The 14769-nt window shown below is 46.7% G+C and overlaps 2 protein-coding genes across 2 annotated transcripts; both read right to left on the minus strand.

Annotated features, from left to right (window-relative positions):
* Nucleotides 1-4311: 4311 nt before the first annotated feature.
* PHALS_10660 (uncharacterized protein) lies at nt 4312-4574 on the minus strand (the record flags this gene model as incomplete). The annotated part of the gene is made up of 2 exons (XM_024726123.1): nt 4312-4386; nt 4455-4574. 2 exons carry the CDS (start codon nt 4572-4574, stop codon nt 4312-4314), a joined length of 195 nt encoding a protein of 64 aa, XP_024576832.1.
* Nucleotides 4575-12668: 8094 nt separating this feature from the next.
* PHALS_10661 (uncharacterized protein) lies at nt 12669-14501 on the minus strand (the record flags this gene model as incomplete). Its single annotated transcript, XM_024726124.1, has 2 exons — nt 12669-13264; nt 13370-14501. 2 exons carry the CDS (start codon nt 14499-14501, stop codon nt 12669-12671), a joined length of 1728 nt encoding a protein of 575 aa, XP_024576833.1.
* Nucleotides 14502-14769: the final 268 nt, after the last annotated feature.

Below are 14769 nucleotides of genomic sequence, written 5' to 3' on the forward strand. Positions count from 1 at the left end.
TTTGCCTTGTACAACATGAAGACTTTGACCGGTGTGGCCAATTAGGGTGGGTTGCTCGAAGCCGTAGCTAGCTGTGGAGGGAGTCGGTGCAAAGTTGAATTCTTGTACAATGCGGGAAACTTCTGTTGTAAGCCGGCCAGTAGCGCGGTCGTTGAATACGGGGGGTGCTGCGTCCCATAAATACCTTATCCAGCTTGGATCCGAGCTTGCACTCCTTGTTCTGTTATAACCTCGACAGGCCTAGCCTGACCTTACTAGCAGCTGTACTGGATGTCCATCTGGAAAACCGGTGTGACGGGATAAGTTCCCATAGCTGTTAAACTTGACGTTGACATCTCTGTTGACGATATAGCTTGTAGTGTATATGATGTAGAAGTAGTTTTAATCGCATTTGCCGTCGTGAAGATTGCCATAATAGAGCTGAACACCTGGAGCGGTTATAGTCAATGTCACAATGCATTAAGTTGCGCATGAATACTATGTACACTTCATGTACCAGTTGAATCCATGTAAGTATGCCTTTTAAAGTTGAACTGCCAAAAGTGCAGCTTGATGAATGTAGAGGCATGATGACGTACAAAGCCTTGGGAAGTCGAAACTTCAATGTTGTAAAGTCGTTTGTTTCGATGAAGTCGTAATGCGCGAAGTACACAACATCCTACAATAGTAAAGATTGCATAAAATGCGTAAGTTCCATCGTGTTGTATAGTAGTATGTTGAAGTCGAATAGAGTTGGGAAAGACAATTATAGACCAGTCGAAAGTTTCAATAATGGACTTGTCAAAAGGTCGAAGAAAGACTTTTCATTGATGTATTGCCGCTCTGCAAGCCCAAAAAACTTTCTGGGCATCTTCCACATTTGTGCATTCATGTACACATGAATTGCTTGTATAAATTCCGTTCTCCATCGAAACTTGTATCAGAATTCTAATAAATTGTGTTGAGGACGGGTCTTAAGATCGGAGCATACTGGGAGTACATGACAATCCGATTGGTACTCAAAACGCCATGTATTGTCCGTAAGAGTAATGCTCGCGATCTGATGCTTGTCAACTTGGAGCTTTGGAAGCAGTGTACCTAACTTAGTCTTCAACAATAGTTAAAAAAAGTCTCGTTCGGACATGTCTATGACGATTTGTCTTCAAAAACGCCAGCCGTGAGTTGCCCATTCAATGTGAATGGGGCACGTTGGCCCATATATAGGTCCATGTGGGGGGGCAGATCAAGTTAAGTCGCAAGATTGTGTCGAACACTTATCGTGTTTTCGGTGCAGGTCTGGCGAACTGATCCACCTGAAGTAGACTGTTTAGTAGATCTTGTGTCGCAAAGCATCCATAGCGTTCCACAAAGTCTTGTAGGTGGGTGAACCCTTATGCTTTCAGAAAGCCAATAGTGCTTTTACTGACTTCGGCCAATGGGGTTTCATTATGTCATGACTTGCAAAAACCGTTCCCATTCCGTGGAGCCGTGAGTAGTGCGCAGTTCCGCCCATACACCTAGAGTAGATTTCCAAAACTCAGACAATTGATTCCATTGCTCTCCCTTCATATCTGCATATAAAACATCAAAGCCTGTACCAAGGGAGCCTAATGTTCTTGTAAAGAGTTTGAGTGCCGGAGTAAACCATCGGGGTGCAGAATTTAATTCACAAGTCATGGCAATTCCATCCCTTAATGTCTTGAGGAGCATAATGTGGATAAAGGCTGTAACAGGTGTCAATCCTAATCCACCCTTTGAAACACACGTGTAACTTCATTCTTTAGCGAATTTTTCGGCAATCGCGGAGTCACTATCCGTATCCTTTGAGTGAACAAAGTTGCGGATGATGACCTCCAAAGTTTTCCGATAATTCGGTGTAATAGACGTCACGATGGCTGTGTACCAAAGTAGCGGTAAAATGATGCTTTGTAATGTCACCACTTTGTCCCGTAATGTATGTGTACGGTATCTCCAGATGGCGCATCGTCGTCGTAATTTACAAACCACAACAAAAAATCGTTGTTTGGGTGTCACAGTCGCGCCCTGAAGAACACTTGATAGTACCACAGTGTCCAACGGCTGTACCGCTTTGAGATTCGTTCAAGCACGTAGTCTGACCAATTTGGACAAGTCGACTTGGTGCGTAAACGACATGACGCACGTCTTATTCGTTTTTAGGCGTGAATCTAATGCTAATGCAGAATCTTGAACCACATCCAGGAATTCAGGTGCGTAATTAACATCAGCTAGTAAACCGGTGCAGTCATCTGCAAAAGCTAGTAGCAAATGTGGGGATGACCCATTGTCAATATCCAATCCTCGCAACGAAACTCGAGCACGTAAGTAATTCATAAGTAGTTCGATGAACAACACAAACAGTCCCGAAGATAGTGAGTCACCTTGTTGTACCCCGGCCCCCAATAAAAAGAAATCTCCTGGTAAATTGTTCAACAGCAAACTAACAGAAGTCTGTTTGTAGAATGTTTTGATCCAGGATAGAAAGATCGTACCAAATTAGAAGTGATTCTGTACCTGTCCAACGCTGGCAATAGTAAACGCTCGAAGGCCTAGGCGAAATCGATAAGAACAGCACAAGCGTCCGTGTCAGTGTGCTTGCATAATTCTTGTAAGTCTTGGTCTTGGAAGCGAACAAGAGAGTAACGAATAGATCCATTAGGTACAAACCCACTTATCTTCATGTATCAGCGAAGGAAGCACCAGTCCCAGCCCCCACGCCAGAATCTTGGGACCAAGCTTAGCATCATGGTTCAGCAGCGTCAATGGACGGTAGTTTCCAGTCTGCGATCTATCTCCAGTGTTGTGTAGCAGTGAAAGGCGCGCCCGTCGTTGAGACTTAGTCAAATTTCCATTTAAAAACAGATTGACATGTTTATACTCGTATATGCGAGCCCACAGGCTTGGCGAAATCTTGTAGTTTCAATCGGTAATTCGTCGGGGCCCAACGCTTTTTTATTGGAGGATTTCATGATCGCGCAGTATAAGTCGTTTGCCGTGATGGGCGCTTTAAGTAGACGCTGTTGTGCTGGCGTAAGTTTTGCCACTGTTTGACATAGTATTCGCGCTGAGCGAAGTGGCTGATATGAAATATCCCGTAGATGACTAAAATCCGGCGAAGTTGATTGGAATAGTTGTCCTCAAAACCGGCGGAATCCGTCTCTCGAAAACAATAGGGTCGTCGCTCTTCGATCCATCGGCAATGGGAGACCTGAGACAGTCCTGTCTTGGTGGCCGAAAAATGTGCTTTGTTGCTCACTCACTAAGATGTATGTCGGCTGCAAATTTGCTCATTGCGTTTCTTTCTCGATACGTCTTCTTGTATGCACTCAGATCAGCTTTTGCTTGTCGTAGTGCTTGCTTGTTGCAGTCGATCGAAGCCAGATTGAAGTGGTCGACGACATCGTTCACCGCGGCGAGTCTTATGGTCCCCGCGCAACAGCTTATCGAAGTTCAACCCATCGACTGCGAAGATAATTGCAATCGGAACGCTTGTGTTCATCCAGAAGACACCCTAGGTTAGCGCCTTCAAAATCACGAATCCGTGCTGCAAGTCGCTCCGCAGACGAGGTAAGGTATGAGATGACATCTAGATCTCGTAGAAGCCATTTGGGGCATCGCCACGGCGCACGCCTCAGGCTCAACTACGCGTTGAATATCGTGAGGTTAATACTGTAATACAGCAGGCGAGGATACATATAAAAAAATACCGTTAAGCCAAATCAATTTAATTGTCGTATAAATTTCTTGTGTACGTAGTTTCTTGTGATGGGAGGGCGCTGGTGAGCTCTAGAGAACGATAACATTCCAGCGCCTTTATCACTAGAAGTTCGCCAGTTGAATGTGGCAATAGTAGGGGTCAATCAAACCGAGGACTGGTTCTTGTGTCCTCCCTCCTACAAACCGCATTATGGTTGCGCTTGGGAATAATTTTTATCACTTCAAATGCCAGTCCTGTTGACATTTACGAGGTCTCCAGCAGGACATTTGGACCTGCTTTTGCGCTTACAGAACATAGTACAGTGTCAAAGACTCACTTTCTGTCGTGATGACAGATGTGGTCATGAAGCACTTGTGGTTAGATCCTCTCTTTAAAAAATCTCATGACGTCAGGGACTATTTTATCCAAAGCAGATTTGACATTGTTGACTTCAGCGCGTCTCAAAAAACAACATATACTTTTGATATTCTTGGATTCTAATTCATGCTTGGCGATGTGGTGCTGACCTTGTCGGATCAACGAACGGCAAGCCTCGGGCGCATCGAAAGGAATAGTCTGTGGCGTAGCTTGCCTATCAAGAAAAGCCTCGACGCTTGTCAGATCGTGCCAACCGGCCCAATAGGGCCCCAAATCAACGGCAAAATGGTCGTGTTGCTCATGGCAGGTGCTGGCTGCTTGCAACTATCTGTTACAAGCAACCCTTAGAATCTTATCTGGTAGAGCCAATCCTGTAAGGCACTGTGATCCGGTCGGCACCCGTTGCGAAGTCTATCAATTTTACCAGATTTGTTGATTTCGCGATACAATATCCATCTGAACTCTTTTTGCCTGCGAACTTCAATGCGGAGAGCTTCTCCATAATGCTGTAACTGTGACGTAAGTTGGGCAGGCTGCAGAAATTGACGGAGTTGCTAGGTCCGTCTGAAAAAGATAGTTTTCAGAAATGTCCGCTTGTTTAGTCGGAAGAACACTGATTTATATGAAACAATGGCTGCAGAGAAGCTCGTATACTATTTTGGATGTCTTGTAAGCAATTGCTTGATTTTATATTAGAATCCTTCTTCTTCGTGGTGTTTGGCCTTGTATTAGTGTTGTATCAGAGGTCATGTTTTTATTAGCATTCTTAAAGGACGGTAGCAATGTATCCGATAACATCTCTCCCATCAGTGTCACATATCATAAACTTAGCTTAGATGCAGCGGGGCTGTTGTAGCTTTCTCGCTAAGAGGAAGCTTGGTCAAGGTCGGTGATCTTCATTCTATACTTAGAACCAGTTCGAGTGTAGCGGATCGCAATATAATTACACTAGGAAAATCATAAACCCTCCCCAAGGCTATACAACTCTTCCATTAATAAAGTGAACTGTAAATCATAGTTTTCTTTGCGGCGATGCCGCATATATTTAAATCTTTAGATTTTCCTATTTATGTAGCGAAACCTAAGTCCAGCCACGTACACTCGCCTCTAACGAGGCTCGCGTGTCTAAGACACCGCAACATTCCCAGGACCTTCTTTGATGAATCTCTGCTTAATGAGCCTTATGTTGACGATAAGAAAGACGCCAAGCCTCGCTGGTTCCGAGAAAGCCTGCAGATAGTGCTCTTCTTCGTCTCATGCACGCGGTGCAACTTCGGACAGCACGTTCGCGGCTTCAAGGGAAGCACAGCCCAAGCTCTTGGTAGCCGAGTACCGCGTAGCGCATTGTCATGGACAGGTCCCACGAACAAAAACACAGACGCGATGTCTACTATTGACCGCGCCCGCCATGGGCGATAAATCTCCTCGTCGAGGATTTTGGAGGAAGTCGACTACGAGTTGGGTACTCCATTCTCAGAGAGAGCGAGGTGCCCTGTAATGGGGTTACACGTAACCTTGTATGAAGAGGTGGGTCACACAAGATTGAGTGACCGCACAAAGGAGTGGATTACCCAAGTCGGTGAAATTACACGATTGTGTGGAGAAGCCACTACGTGGCGGGACGGCCAGTAGTTATGCATTTTAATAAGGTTTATCTATGTTCGTAAAGTATTACAATATTAATTCAACAAAAACGAAGGCTTTAGATATTGTCGGTTTTGCCGCAACTAAAACAATTAAATTTTAGTCGGAAGAGCGTCTTTACCTTGATCAAGGTTATAAGCACTCTTGGAGGTAGCGGATTGCGATCCGCTACACTCGTACTGGTTCTTTAATATAATGTAAGGTCGAAGACATTGGCTAAGCTTCCTCTAAGCAAAGAGCTACGGCTCCCCGCTGTACTTTATAGCTCTCGTTGTCAATCTACGCCTTAGTCGTTACGACTGATTCTCTGTGAGGATGGCAAATTGCATCTATTTGCACCAGGGTATGCAGGACGGGCTTAATAAGCTGATGTCACTGCTTGGCTCTGACGGCGGGAAACACCTTGTTTTTCAAGGTGAGACGATAAGCGCGCGCTTAGAGGAGTTTTTCAATTTATGAAAATACTCTATTAGGATACCTACAGCAGAAGCTGTTGACGTCGACTACGTCCATGACGCCACCGTCGACAACTGAAGGCTCCTCCCGACCCAGGCCGCTCATGGTGAGCGTTAAGACCTTTAAGGACAAGGAAAGAGGAATATCCTGCTCTTGGTAAGAGGTCCAGATGGCGATTACGTCCGCCATGATCCAGATCGATCATCAGCTCGTGGCGCTAGCTCGTGGGGCGAGCGCAATAATGGGTCCTTACGTGCGGTACTTTGTTCGAAGTGGCGCTCTCCTCCTGGATGGAGCAGAAGCTGCAGCTTTCACAAGTGTTCTCGCCGCCAAATTGGAAGGATTTGGTCGACTTTGTCCAAGGGTTGATAGCTCTCATTGCCGGTATGACAGCAGATTCTCCCCCGAGGCCTTCACAGTGATAGTCTTTATGGAGTGCCTTCGCACTGGCGTGGCCAGAATAGAAATTTCCGTGTGCACCCGTCATCTTTTGTAGAAGCGGTGAATGTGGCATTGCATGCTGAATTCAGCATTAAGTTGGTATGGCCTGGTTGGAATGCACACCCTCAGAGCTCGTTGAGCAGGCATAAGCCAATCGATCACAGCTATGCTGAGAAAGAGGGTGGAGCGCTCCGAGCTACTGGGCAGCGGTTATACAGCCGATAGTATCTTGTCTGTGGAGACAACCGTCAGATACGGACTTGTAATCCCTTGCGCAAGGCGCGTAAAGGTTTATGGAGCCAACCGCTTCTCACCAACTTAATTTGTTGCGGGGAAACAAGCAACCAGGTAGGCGCAGGGCGCTCTATTGAAGGAAACTGAGCTCTGTCGATCTTCAACAAGGTAGTGGGCATGCAGGGACCAGCCCCGAAGAGCTACGTGCTCTTGAACACGGAACGTGTATGCAAACCGGGCTTGTTGGTCGTCAAAGTGACCGTGAAGGGCTTTAAGAAGAATGGAAAATCTTGATCGATTCCGGGGCGTTGGGTAATTATGTTCGACGCTCCAAGATCGGAGGAAGTCTGCTGTATGCTAAGGCGCTGAAAGTGCGGTTGAGTGACACCGTCACTGTTCGCTTAGCTACGGGGGCATGTGTCACTGTGCCGAGAGTCCCTGTGGACCTCGATGTCAAGTTTCTTGACCTCGATAGCTTGAAACGCTGCTTTGGCGTAGACCTAGATGCAAATTTTAAATTTTTTTGGTCTGGTATGGTCGGAGCACCATGAGCTATGGATTGATTAGAGGTCGAAGGCCTCGAGCACTACGAGATCCTCTGCTGGTGGAGCTCTGGTAAGTCATGAACCCACCTCATTCAAATAGCAGAAGCGATGTCGGCGCGGGCACTTGACCATGTCGGTAAATGTGCTGGGAATTGGAGAATTTGAGCTGTCAAACACCAAATATGTTTTTGACAGGAGTCCCGAGCGTGGCTCCCGGACTGAACGTGGAGTGGCACGTAATCAACTAAGCGCGCTACAGTACTGGAGCAGTCGCGGTATGCCACGCGTGGCATTGTTGACCAAGGGCTGAGGCATCATGGGCGAGACCCCAATAGTAGAAGTGGCACGTAATTCGTTTGGCACTGCTTTCGTTTCGAAAAAGTCACTGCATGGCAAGAGTGGCATGGTCAGCCAAAAGGCGATGCATCGAGGGCGAGGCCTTAGTAAAGCATGTGGAGTGGCACGTAATTTACGAGCACTGCTCACGTTTTGAAGCAGTTGCTGCATGCCACGAGTGACATGGCCCGGTGAATCCTAAGCAAAGCCCTTCTGATGCGCGTGAAGTGGCTCGTTCTCCACTGGACGACGACTGTGGAAATGGCAGCTCTTCATCGAATGTTGTAAATAAAAATAAAGGCTTCGGTCAAATAGGGAGTGGGGACACTGGATGACGCCGAGTGCGTGTTCTTACTGGTCTCGATGAGGCGTAAAGAGGAGTCGGCGATGCCGTGTGATATTTGCAAGATGTAGGACGTCGACCCTTACCCAGAGTGTTTACCGTAGACAAAAGCGCACAGTTTTACACCCTTGTCAACGGTATGACGGGTGAGGAAGACGACCTCGAGGCTATTTCCGCGGTGTATTTTTTTTAGTTGAACGAGATGTCTTTGAAGAATATGGCGGTTTAGGCGATTTAGCCGAGGTGGCCATTATACGACCGAACGAGGAGATTTGATCGCCGTCGCTTGTGGATGAAACAGTTTCGGAGGAAACAAAGAGGGTCCTGATCGCACGTGGTGGATTGTCGATCCTTTAGGGTCCCTCGGATCCGTACTATCCTTTGGTAAAGGATTTTAGAGACGTCGTCTTCGAAGATCCACTGCCGGTCCTACCTTCGGACCGAGGTGTGCGTCATGCTATTAACCTGGTTACAGGAACCTAATGCTGCGTAACACGCCAACGGCCTCTGCCCAAGCAGCAGTGTGACGTCAATGAAGCTTTTTTCCGTGTCAAGCACGATGCAGAAATGGTGCATGAGTGCAAGTCCCCCTACTTGCCACCGATGTTTTCGTCCGGGAACCGAACGGCAAGGGACATATCCACAGACCGATGTTCAAACTGAACGTGTGTTTTGGGTTGTTGAGGACGTTCTCCGCAGCGTCTGCGCTGAGACGCCGTTGCGCTGGAGCGACATGGTGCCACTCGTAGTTTTTATTGAGAACAATGCAGTGCATTCATCTACCGGTTACACGCCGTTCTACGTGAACGGACTCGTTCATCCTCGCGTCCCACTGTCGCCTCCATTAAATGGCTTAGGGCTTGGAGAGGTGAGAAAAGCCGAGCGGCTAGCTAATGTCAGCCCTCTCTCTGTTCGTGAAGTAGTCGATGACTTCTTGTATACCAGACTGAGTGTACTGCGATATATTCGCGATGCGATGGCTGAAAGCCACGAATACGCAGACAAAAGAGGAGGTGGAAATACTAGAAAAGTTAGAGGTCGGAAACCTGCTTTTCAAATGTCAGAAACATTCCTATACATGCAATTTGTGCTGTTATTAAGACGAAGCTCCGTTCACGGATTTCGGACCTATAAAGGTTGTGGTCAAATGGGGCCTTGCGTATACGCAAAACCTTCTGAGAAGGATATGCACCCACCCTGTTTTATGTGGGCTTTCTTTTAACGAGATTCCGCGAAAGTGAACGCAGAGTTGGTGTCGCCGGCTCGACGCCCAAAGGCGCTTGACCACCCAGAAGTTGAACCAGCAACTGATATTGGGCTCGGTGAGCAACGTCCTCCATCTCAAATCGCGCCAAGCACTCTACCTCCGCAAGGAGCGATGCATTCGTCTACTCAATGGCTAGGAGCCACTCCGACAGAGCGCCATAGTTCGCAACGTGAGGCAGTCGGTGCACAAAGTGCTTTAAGCTCTTTAGGCCTTCCGTACAGAAATATGCGACTCCAGCATGATGCTCGGCGGAGTCCCCATCGCGACGGACCTCGTCCTATTCTCGACGGGAATTACGGTTTCCACTATTGAGTGCAACGTCTTGTAGGTCGACGTCGTCGACAGGGTCAAACCACTCGACTTTTAGCCCGCGAGCCACGATCGGGACTCTAGTCTGATACACCTTCGGTGTTCATCTCTTCGAATACTTCAATGTCCAGCACGCTGACCGTCTCGGTCCAGTGCCCGTGCCAATAGCGTTTTTGCCTCCTAGTAGAGGTGTGTTCATGACCCACCAACGCTCCACTTAGAGACGTGCACCTAGCGCCCAAGGTCTTCGACCTCCAGTCGACTTATGGCTCACAGTGTTCCAGCCAAGGCATACCAAGGATTAAAGTTTACCTTGTATCCAAGTCTAAGACAAAGCAGCGTTCCACGCTATCAAAGTCAAGAAATTTGACACTGAGGTCCACAGGGGCCTTCGGCACCGTGACACGTGTCCCCGACGCTAAGCGAACATTGGCGATGTCACTTAACCGAGCCTTAGGACCTCAGCATACAGCTGACTTCTTTCTCTCGTGGAGCGTCGAACATGCTTACCCGACGCCCCTGAGTCGATCAGGACCTTCTATGGTTTCTCAAAGCCCTTCACGGTCGCTTCCACGACCAGCAAGCCCAGCTTGCAAACACATTCTGTGTTCATGAGCACTGAGCTCTTCTAGACTGGTCCCTGCTGACCTCTACCTCCTTGAGGCTAAACAGAGCTCAGTTCTTCCCCAATAGGCGCGGTGCGGCCTACTGGGAGTTGTGTCGTTTTCCCGCAAACCAGAAGACTGGTAAGAATTGGAACGTCGGTTTGATGAGCCTTGACGCGCCTAGTACAGAGGACAACCATCCAAAGGTGACAGTTGTCTCCACAGTCAAAACACCGTCGGGTGTTCGATCGCATTTCGGCAGATCGGAGCTCTGCTTTTCGTCCTCAAAATAGCTGAGATCCATTGACCGAGGCCCGCTCGACGAGCTGCTAGAGTGTGCATTCTAACGAAGTCGTGTCGACTTAAAGTAGAATTTGGCATTCAATACAACAGTGACTGCTTATTCAAAAGAAACGGGTGCACATAAAAGACTTCTATTCTGGCCACGCCAGTACCGAGACCCTCCTTACAGACGGTCACTGTAACTGCCTCGGGAAAAGAATCGGCTGCCATCCCGGCAATGAGAGCTATCAACGCTTAAACAAAGTCCTCCAACTCCATCTTGCCCTGTCGGCGGCAAGGAAACGCGATCGCAAGGCACGCAATATGCCTGTTTAGGCGGTGAGAACACTTGTGAGAGCTATAGCTTCAGCTCCGTCCAGGAAAGAAACGCCGCTTCGACCGAATTGCCGCAAGTCAGTGCCCATTCTCGCGCTAGAACACCGAGCTTGGAGATAGCTAGCGTCATGCGCTGATGCTCGGTCTGGATCATGGCAAATGTCATGGCTATCTTGACCACTCATTTAGATCAGGAGATACTTTTCATTCTTTTCTCGAAGGTCTTAACACTTACCATGATATGCTTGGGTCGGAGGGGGGTCATCCGTCGTCGACGGTGGCATCATGGTCGGAGTCGAAGCCGACATCTTCTGCTGTATGTGATATAGCAGATCATTTATTAAGCTTGGAAACGAACTAGGTGAGCGCTACCCGTTTCGGGTTCTTGCGAAGCGACGTGTTGCACACCCTGAGGGCCAAGCAGAGACATTAGCTTTTTAAGCCCGTCCTGCATGCCCTGAGGCAAATGAGAGAAATGCTCCATCAGTCGTTACCACTCAGGTGTAGAGTGGCTACTTTTGCTACCAAATGCAGCGGAGCTGCCGTGATCTTTCGCTTAGAGGAAGCTTGGTTAAGGTCGGTGACTTTCGTTCTATACTTAGAACTAGTACGAGTGCAGCATATGACAACACAATGGTGTGGCTACATTTAAATAAGAACTCAGTACGTGGCCGGACTGCCAGTATGCTTTACATTCCATTAGGTTTTACAAAATAGATAGAAAAACCCTATGATTTAGATACAGGCGGCTTTTGCCGCAAATAAAATCGAGAAATACAGTTTACGTTTTAAACGGAAGGTTAATTAGCCTTGGTTAAGGTTGTTCTTGGAGTAAGTAGATAGCGATCTCATCTTGTAACCCAGACCATTGTGTGATCACACCATCTTGTGTGGCCCACACCCTTCATACCAGGGCACGTAAACCTCATTTCAATAGAGAGCAAACGGAAACGACACATTTTCGCAAAAGCACTGCACAACACAGCGACGTTTCTGATTGGCTTTCATCTTGTAAGGACCGAGGTGATAAACATTCTGTACAAGTAATGCTGTGACACTGTCAAATTTCTCAGTATTTTAGGTAACAACAAGAGTCACGCGCCACATTTTAAATTTACCGTCAGACTTTGTAGAAATATCTGAAACATTTCTGTCACTGAAATAATTATGTTTCAAAATGTAGTTGTTATTTTGCCGATTATTGTAAAACTGTCAAAATGCGTGAGGAATTTGGCGCAAAACGCTGCGTGGCAAGATGCATGTACCGACTGCTTTTCCTCGCGTATTAAATTGCAAAGAAGGCAGGTCAAAATTTGTACCAAGGATTCTATCAGGCACATAATCCTTGCTGTCTTGAATTAAGTTTATAGACCTTTTGGCCAGTAAAGTCACAAAATTACCAGCTTTAAGCGCAAGAACATTCACAAATTATCGTGGTGGCTACAAGTTGGAAAATGATACATAAGCTATCATAACATGATGTTGCAATACTATAAGAGGATTGGTGAGGTTGTGGTTCCAGTGCCATTCACTACTGTATAGGAAAGCTTAAGCAATAAAAGGAGGCCAGGTAGTCCTTTAGCGTCGACGACTACGTCAAGTTCAGTGTTCTCTAGCCACCAATCCTATGTGTATCACAAGAAGGCTCATTACAACAACGACTGCTGTCTAGCCCTACAGTTCAAACACTATGAATATTTAGGTACTAGGAACTACAAATTAGGATTGAATCTCAATAGGTGCGACTACTCCACACTTGAAACTTTCTAGTATAAAGGGTCATAAGATGAAGAGGAGGCTAATTGCTTTTATCGATATATCTACGCAAATAGCGCGCAAACTCTTTTCGATACCAGTGTGATACAAGAATTTGGAAGAGTTTTTTTGGCGAGGAACTTTCCAGAAGTACTTGAAAATTCTTTGCTGTGCGATCATTCGAGAGAGCAGCTCTGAACAACTCCAGTGTTTTACACTTTACACCCTCTTGACACTTTAGACCCGCTTCAAACTTTGCCATTCTTTGTGTATCAACTCCATCGACCGACATCCGTTCTTGCATAATCTCTTTGAGCAACGTTACCTGATCGTCGTTCTTTAAAGCCGCTTTGAACAATCTCACTTGATCGTTATCATTGAGAACCCCTTGGAAAAGCCTCACTTGGTCGTCACTGCCCAGCTGCTCCTCAAAGATCTTCATAAATTTTCCAGGCTTCGAATAAATCCAATAGAAAACGCTTTTCTTTTCATCTTTTGACGCAAGCGTTCTCAACACAGGAGTCTCAGGCTCTTCCACATCAAGTGACATTAATTTTTCCGGATGACCTGCCTCAGGCATTTTCGGATCCTCTAGAATTGCGGAAGCTAATTGACGAAGGATCTCGCCGTCATCAGTGTCTATGGTTTTATCAATTGCAGCATCTAGGTTAGAACGCTCGGGTATATCGAAGAATGTGAATGCTACATAGTCAACGTAAACATTCATCGGGTCTCCGGGCATACCTTCAGTTTCATGTAGAGCTTTCCCAAACACTTCTCCTTTTACACCGTTTTCTATGTTGAATCGAAACATCAGTTCGCGTGTCGCGGGGTTGTTCAACAAATCAGGTGCAATATGATTGGTGAAAAGGCGTGCCTTTCGAAGTATGATCCATAACTCTTCTTCCATGCCTGCATCTGCGTAATCATGACAGAGCCTCTGTCCAGCAGCCATTTCACTATAGTCAAAGTACTTAATGAAATCGTCGAGCTGATAGTCCAACCAACGGCCTAGCGTACTATCGCCAAACCATCTTTTTCTCGGGAGAAATTCAAGCAAAAAACCCACAATTTTTTTTTCCGGACTGAAAACATACTTTTCCATCGCCGTTTCGATAGTTTTACTGACAACTTCAAAATCCGTCAATGCTTGGTCACGAAGTACAAATGCATACTTGGCCGGTTCGAAACCTTTTTCAATCAGGTGCTGTCTGCAAAAATCCCACATCGTCTGAGCTTTTGGTCCATACTGTACAGGATCCTGTTCTTCATACGACGGCGATTTGTTCGCTTGAGGCGTGCTTAATTCCGACCGTACCATCGCTGCTTTGCTCGTTTGCGACGTGGTCGCTTCCGACTCTTCGATCAACGGATCGCTCTCTCGCGGGCTAAACACTTCCGACTCTTGCATCACTGCATTGCCTTTATCCGACGTTGTCCCTTTCGCCTTCCTAAACAACGCGCTGACGTCTGCCCTCACTGCTTCGCTCTCATCCGGCATTTTCCCTTTCCGCTTATTTATCAACTCTATGCCCTTCTGCGATTTCACTGAACGAGCTAAGGTGCTGACTTCCTTCTTCTCGTCATTAATTCCTTTAAACCAGTTCAAAAGGGGAGATAAGATACCCCACTCGACTCGTTCCTCATCTTCTCTGTGAATGTTCTTGTCAATGCCGTCACGCTCAGGTTTATCGTAAGTCTGCGACGCTACTGCATCGATAGACGAATTTTTTGTAGCTGGGGTGATCACACTAAGATCTGAGCGATGGACGGATTTGCTTCCACTCGAGTCGTTGACGTGACTCGCACTCGAATTGAGTGCTGAGCAAGCACCAAGGCTTGTCAAGATCAGTGTAATTGAGGATACACAGCGCATGGAAAAAACAATATTGGTTGCTGGCTTGACCAAAGGATTGAAAGTGAGGTGGTTGGAGATCGGGTCACTGGTCCGTAGGTGTCCCAGTGGGTTTGTTAAAAATATCAAGACTGTCTTGTCGTTTGCACCGACCAGAATATGAGATCTATGATAGCTTATATGATCAACATCACTTGCGAAATAGTACATGGATATCTGCACGTAAGTAGCCATCACAATGTGCAGACAGTACTCTCATTGTATCTTATAATTTTGACTCTCTTGCTAT

This window comes from Plasmopara halstedii (genome assembly GCF_900000015.1).
Source record: "Plasmopara halstedii genome assembly, contig: Scaffold_525, whole genome shotgun sequence".
NCBI lineage: Eukaryota > Oomycota > Peronosporomycetes > Peronosporales > Peronosporaceae > Plasmopara > Plasmopara halstedii.